The sequence below is a fragment of the Poeciliopsis prolifica genome, unplaced genomic scaffold (assembly GCF_027474105.1).
Source record: "Poeciliopsis prolifica strain line A6 unplaced genomic scaffold, Auburn_PproV2 SCAFFOLD021, whole genome shotgun sequence".
Classification (NCBI taxonomy): domain Eukaryota; kingdom Metazoa; phylum Chordata; class Actinopteri; order Cyprinodontiformes; family Poeciliidae; genus Poeciliopsis; species Poeciliopsis prolifica.
In genome coordinates, this window is record NW_026562396.1 from 5,715,057 (window position 1) to 5,721,971 (window position 6,915).

At 42.5% G+C, this 6,915-nt stretch overlaps 1 protein-coding gene across 3 annotated transcripts in view; it reads left to right on the top strand.

Annotated features, from left to right (window-relative positions):
• Positions 1–6,198, top strand: part of LOC129369623 (E3 SUMO-protein ligase PIAS1-like) — a 61,301-nt gene extending 55,103 nt beyond the window's left edge. For all 3 annotated transcript variants that reach the window (XM_055045155.1, XM_055045156.1, XM_055045157.1), the window contains one exon: positions 671–6,198. In XM_055045155.1, the coding sequence (XP_054901130.1) occupies positions 671–1,018 (348 nt within the window). In that variant the 3' untranslated portion in view covers positions 1,019–6,198. The remainder of the gene's footprint in view (positions 1–670) is intronic.
• Positions 6,199–6,915: the final 717 nt, after the last annotated feature.

Consider the following 6,915-nt stretch of genomic DNA (forward strand, 5'->3'; position numbering starts at 1 on the left):
CATGTTTATCGCCAAAATATTGCCAACTGTTTCCTTTCTTAGTTTTTCTTATACGTTGAGGGTGTTCAGAGTGGGGCGCACTGGACATTTGCCACAGTTCAGGTATAAATTACATTAAAACTATGACTTTAAATCGAAATCGATAATTTTTTATTTTTTTAAATGCGACACAAAGTGTTTTTTGCTTTCCCTACGTTGTCATGCTGACTACGAACACATCTAGTCTAAAGTACAGCTTGTTGCATCCAAATGTGCTTTTAGTTGTTGCAGTAAAACTTGGATGAATACAGGAAGCGTTTTCAAATGAAGACTGACCGAGAATAGACAAAATTTTCATTTTACTTTTTTTCTTTCGAGATCAAAGTAGCAATAAGCGAGAACAGGATGCCTTTCGTTTAACAAGGAAAACCCCGTAAAGCTCTGGATCCACGATGCAGTTCTTCCAAAAGAGTCGGATTACTTCATTTAGCTAAAACAGTTTATGCTTAGCTTCTTTTTGGTCATTTTAGTTTTTAAAGAATGATATTTTTTTGTCCTGTGAGTGGTTTTGAGCTGACGATTTTGCTCATAAAAGAACACACACACACACACACATCTATACACACACACACACATATGTTTATATAAAATGCTGTCCCACTAACAGCTCTTCCTCGTTGCCGCCCTGCAGCATTACAACATGGTCATGGCGGCGGCTGCCTCGGCCTCAGAGGACCACGAGCTCCTCCTCAACCGGTTCCTGCCCTACAGCACCTCCTCGTCGGCCTCCCAGCTGTTCCTCGACCAATCAGGTACCCCCTCGCTGACGGCGCCGACCAACGGGGTGAGCAGCACGGGCGGCGGCGGCTTGGTCTCGTCCAGTAGCCTTCGAGACACTCACTCCACACACTCGTCGTCTTCGCACTCGTCCTCACACCCCTCACACACACACCCCGGGGTGGTGGCCAGTCGAAGCAGCGCCGAGGCGGCAGTGGCAGCTATCTACGGCGGGATACCTGACGTCATATCACTGGACTGACCCGAGGCGGGGGGCGACGCTCTGGGCCCAGCGTGAGTGCAGTACCACGCCGGACCCGGTGCTGACCGCAGGGTAAACGTTTCTTGTTTTTTTTTTTGTGGATTTTATTTTATTTTTTTGTTTTGTTTTGCTCCAGAGATTAGACCGGCCCCATGTCATCGAACTCTGTCAGCCTTTTCGGAGCCATAATGTGGAGAAAAGCACTAAATATCTGAGTAGGTGACATCACTTAAAGGGAGGGGGAGATGGAGGGATGTGGATTTGGTGTTACTGACCTCAGATGAGGAACCAGTCCGACGTTTGGACCACATCTGATCTTTACTGGTACAAACTTGGCACAAACAGCGGAGATGCTGCCCGAGTGAAAAAAAAACACGAGGTTGGAGGGTTCCTTACAGTTTTCTTTTTCCCCCTTTCTACAAAAACAAGGAGCAGCACCGTGACCAGAGAACAAAATCTATTTTCCTCTTTTACTTTTCTACGTCGGGATCGTTTTCAGTGTAGTGAGCTGCTTCTGTCGCCGTTTCCAGGCGGAGGGAGGACTGGACCTCCTCTCCCTTCAACACCTGCTGCCATGTTTGCTTAACTTTCCATCCGCATCTCCGGCAGCAACCACGTTCCTTTTGCTTTCCTCCCTCTTCGACCTCATGTCCAGATTCATCGTGTATTTTGTTTTTCTCTATAATGAGACTGAGTTAACAGTTGAATCATGTCGTAGTAGTTTTAATATTCTTTTTAACTTATGTATGATATTTAAACAGTGAAATATGCATTCCCCTCGACCTTCAGGTTGATTCTGTGTTGGTTATTTTCACTCCTTGTAAAGAATCTGCCGGCGTACAGCATTTAAACTGTTGAAGCTATTTATACTTGCCAATTTTGACTTTTAGCTGGAAGATATTTTTTCTTTTCTTTTTTTTTTGCACAATGCCAAAAAGTAGGTACTAATATGAAAGTGATCCGAGTGCTGTTGAATGTGTGTGTGTGTCAGTGTTTTCAGTGCGTTTCTCCGGGTTCAGTGTGTTGCTTTGCGTCTCGCGGCCGACTGTCATAAAAGGACTTTCCGACGAAGCCGTCGTAGCAACGCCGGGCCTTTTAAAGACACAGTCGTCCGCAGCATGCGACCCAGCTTAAAGCAGTGCCTGTTTATTCTGTGCTCATGTTTGAGGAACCTTGCAGTAATGTCTTAAAATCGTCACTTTCTGCGTCTGACGGTTTTGAACCTGCGACTGGTTGCCCGCACCCATCCGGGGGTGGAAAGCTGAGTCAGGACGGAGCGCTTGCGGCTGACGTCTTGAGAAGTGAACGAAGGCGGCCTCGGCAGGTCAACGCGGGCCCCGCTCCGAATTAGACGGTTTAAAAATGCATGGCCTGCCAGGAGAAAGCCTTGAGTGTCGGAGCAAAGCGCGTTCGCTGTGTTTCACGCATGGTTTGCTCGTGAATGTACATTTTTAAGACAACGCACGCTTTCGTTTGTCGTTGTCCAAGCCGCGTTTCCCCGACATCCTTTAAATGTTCCCAGCGTCTGGCTCTATGAGCGTCTCTCTGACGTCCCCCTTCCAGGCGCCGGAGACAGGCAGCGTCTAATTATCCCAGCGATCACGAGATAATGGGCTCTGACAGCGGCTCCCGTCACCTCCCGTCCCATTCCTCGATAACCGGACGGGGATCTGACACGGGGTGACCTCCTCCCTCCCCCTCTGCTCTCCTCTTGGCATTTCTAACTTCATTCCTCGCTCCTCTCATGGGAACCAACTCCTGCCTCTCCGTGGGACTCCATCAGCTGGTGGAGCAAGTTCTGTTAGTGCGTTTCCTCTGTTGTACAGTATTTTATTTATTTTGTATCCTTCGTGTCTATATATTGAATTTTTTTTTACATTTTTTAAAAAAATTGCTCAGTGGCTGAAAGCGAGTGTGAGTCACTGTCATGCGGGAGCTGATTGTGAAAAGATTTTATTTAATATGCATTGAATAATTATTTAGCAGCAGCTCGACTACTCAGTAAGGTGTTGTGATGATTCTCTAGGGAAATAAATGCCACTGTGCATTTACTCTGGTAGCAGACTCTGGTAATCCTTTTATGGGCACAAAACGAATGCTTAATTAATTCATGCATGATTAATTGTTTCTTTTGAATTAATTGTGTCGTGTGTTCCGGAATGCAGCGGTGTAGAAAGGAGTGCAGAAAAAATAAATAAATACAAAAATAGGCTACGCAACCAGAAACCCAGCAGACAAATCCAAATATTAGGTCGTTTTCCGAGATAATAGCATAAAGAATAAAGATGATACACGTTACACAAGCTAGGAGGCGTGGGCTGGTTTCCACTATGTTTCATGTCCTCTTAATTTGAAAGTGCAGAGAGGAAGTGCCTGTCTGTTTGGAGCAGGTGTGGGAACTAGCGCCACCTATCAACCAAGTTGCTCCGATACAGACAACTGTATAGGAGCACACTTTGCATAAACCCTGAAAGTATCATAAAATTTATTCTATGTTTTGGCTTGCCTCACAAGGCTACATGGACCATTATATACCCTGATGTTTTATTTTCCTTCAAAAACCTGCAACATTTCACCCCCATTTTTTGTCTTCCACCCCCTGGTGGAGCACTGAGGCATTACAGATGACCTGTCGAGGTTTTTCTAGAAGTCCAAGATTATCTGCAGGTGACTGATGGGAGTTTTGAAGCTGCACAAAGTCGTTTTCTTTGAGTCGGTCACAGTCAGATGTGTGTAGAGCAACACGATGTTTTACTCAACCAAAAGAAGCAAATGTTGGCATTTGTTTTATTTTTTCACTCAAGTAAAAGTAAAACCTTTCCATACAAAAAATGAGTAAGGTGAGAATAAAAAAAAGCGTTCCTTCGAAATGCTACTCATGTATTTAGTAATTGTTTGATTGCAACACCTGATGTGATATTTAGAGATGATGGCAACAAAAAATATGCAAACAAGTCAAATTGTTATATGCAGAAGAAAGATTTAGCTTTTCCAAATCAATCTGTTTCAACAGAAACCTTAGAAAACTGATGCTTAAAATAAACGTCGCTAGTTGCCACCCTCCTCTGCTCCCAGTGAGTGAAGCGTAAAAAGAGTTGGTCGTTTATCCAAACTGGTCTTAAATTGCGACGTTTTACCCCAAAACCAAACCAAGAGAGCGCTCACTGTTCTGGTCACTTATTAAAAAGTAAACATGAAAAAAAAAAAACACCTCAGAAAAAGAAAGAAAAGAAAAAAGACAAAGCGTCGCCACAAATAAATGCAGCACTGAGCTTTTTGTTTTGACCCTTCATTAATTTAAAGATAAGCATTGCTAGAGGGTGCGCTCAAAACAGTTTTTAAAAGTGAGTAAATTATTAAGTGTACAATTTGATTTTTAATTCATACAGATAATTATTTTTATTGGGAAATTATATTGAAAAACATTTATCCTAACATGTGACTTAAGGTATAAAAAAGCTGAGAATTTTTTTATCATGTTCCAAATTAGCAGTTCAGACTAAAATGTCTTAAGTTAAGCTTTAAACAGTGATGTGTTCAAAATCAAAGTGGCAACTAAAGCATGTTGTAATCATTTTTTTGTTTTGTTTCATTTTTTTGTTTTTGCTTTTTAGCATTGTTTTAAAGCAATTAGATTATTTTTATATAGTTTTAATCATTTGTTAATAGCATAGTGAACACTGTGGGATTATATTCCAGGTTGTCATAGCGTGAGGCTCGACGGTAAACAACCGTCTCATTTTTAGATCTGCCTTGTTCATATTCACACCAACTCAGCCCGTTTACCTCGTGTTACCATCTGGCGCCGGTTCAGGGCTTGTCTGTTCGCGCGTCGACGACACTGAAAAATACATCGCGAGGGCCTGAAAAGCTTTTCACTCCAGCCGTTTGGATCCGAGTTGGACGGCGCCCTGTTGTGCTGAACGCTGAGAGGCAGCCAAGCTGTCCTCCTCCTCAAACATCCTTTGTAAAGTAGCACAAAATTTTTAAAAAAAATCTCCATTTGAGAATTTTAAATGTATGCTGATTATGAAACTGAAACAGGACGTCCTTCCTAAATAAAACATTTGAAAAGCAGCTTTGTTTGCAGAGTCCTGCAGGGCTTCTGGACGGAGGTGCAGAGAGTTTCCCTCCAGGCCATCAGGGAGTCTGTAAATCTTTAATCCTTATCATTCAGACGCATGGACAGAATGTGCCTTTAATATAAAGCGTTACCAGATTCCTGCTGCTCCACCCCCAAACCCCTCCGCCCCGCCCTCCCGTGTTGGGATACTTGACGAGACAGTCACTGTAACTGAAAGCTTTTGATTGCGGCTTAACTTATTGAAGCTTCTGTCCTCACTCCCGTCATGCTGCTGACTTCATGACGGCCAGGGGGCGCCAGAGCAAGCTGTGTTGAATGTGTTTCTGCTCAAACATCACAAGCTTCTGTGTGGGATTACCAAAAATGATGAAGTTGGATCTCCTCCTGGTTTCTCTCCACTGTTATTATTATTATTTGTGGCTCTTCAACAGTGGACTCTGGGAAAGCAGCTCCTCTCTTCGGTCATCCTCACCTTAACTTAAAGGGAAAAAGTGTTTATATTCTGTCAGTATGGGAAAACCCTGAAAACCGAACGTTCAGATCCAAACGTGAGCCGTTCGATGTCCGCTCGTATGCGTCTGTTTTTTTTTTTTTTTTTTGTGTGTGTGTGTGTGTGTGTGTGCGTGTGTGCGGGAGCGTGCGTGCGTGCGCGTCACTTCAGAGCGAAAGGAATAAAAATAATTTATATATTTTTTAGAAAACGAAAGTTGTAAAACAAAAAAACAAACAAAAAAAAAGACGACTGTGGCCAATAAAGAGTCTCACACAGCAGAAATGATCTCCTTCGACGGACTCGAGTCGACATCTGCACTCACTGCCTTATTAACAGGTTTCACAGCTCCAATCTGAGAGAAAGAAAAACTTGTTTTGACAAAAAAAAACATAAATAAAATAAATAGATTTAAAAAGAAAGAAAAAAAAAGGCTTTTCATGGACGGAAGGAGGAAGACGGTGTACAGTAGACCCACGTCAGTTTGTACAAATATACCAAGTGAAAAAAAAAATATTTATTACCTGCATTGGAAGAAATTGTTTACTTATTGAATGTTACTTGTTTATGTAGAAAAGTAGATGTAATAAAATGCATTCTGCTACATCTGTGTGTTTCAATTTATTTCTGGAGTTTGCCTGGTTTTTTGTTTTTGTTTTCATTTCGAAAGAGAAAAAAAAAGCTGATTTACCTCTTGCTGCTCAGCTGATTTTGTCTTATTTCAATCTTATCAAACACTTGCTGAGGTTTTCCACCAGCGTTTTCCTTCATTGTGTCTGCCCTTCATTCCTTTCTTCCTTTCTTTCCTTCCTTCTTTATGTCCATCCTTACATCTTCCTCCCTTTTGTTCATCATCTCTGTCCGTACTTCCTTTCTGTTTTTCTTCTTGTTTCTCACTTTATCATTTCCTCTCTCCAATGTCCTTCCTTCCGTGTGTCCTTTCTCGTTCTTTTTCCTTCTTTCCTTTCCTTTTTGTCCTCTTTTTCACCACCTTTCTTCCTTCCAGCCCCCTCTATCCCCCAGATGTCATATGATGGTGAATTTTGTATTTTGAGTGTAGAGCACTGAAAACTGGAGTTGGACTCGAGTCTGGCATTTTTACACAGATGAACGCAGATGACCCTTCGCTGTCGCTTGGCCGCTGGGTGGCAGCAGTGAGTCGTTGATGAACTTTCAGCTTATTTTGAAGGGGACTCGCTCAGTTCCAGTTTTGCGTCTTGGCGGCTTCAGGTGCGACTTATCTAACAGAGTCATGTCAGCATCATTTATCCGTTAGATTTGAACGAAACAATTTGTTTTTTTTTTTTTTGTTTTGTTTTGTTT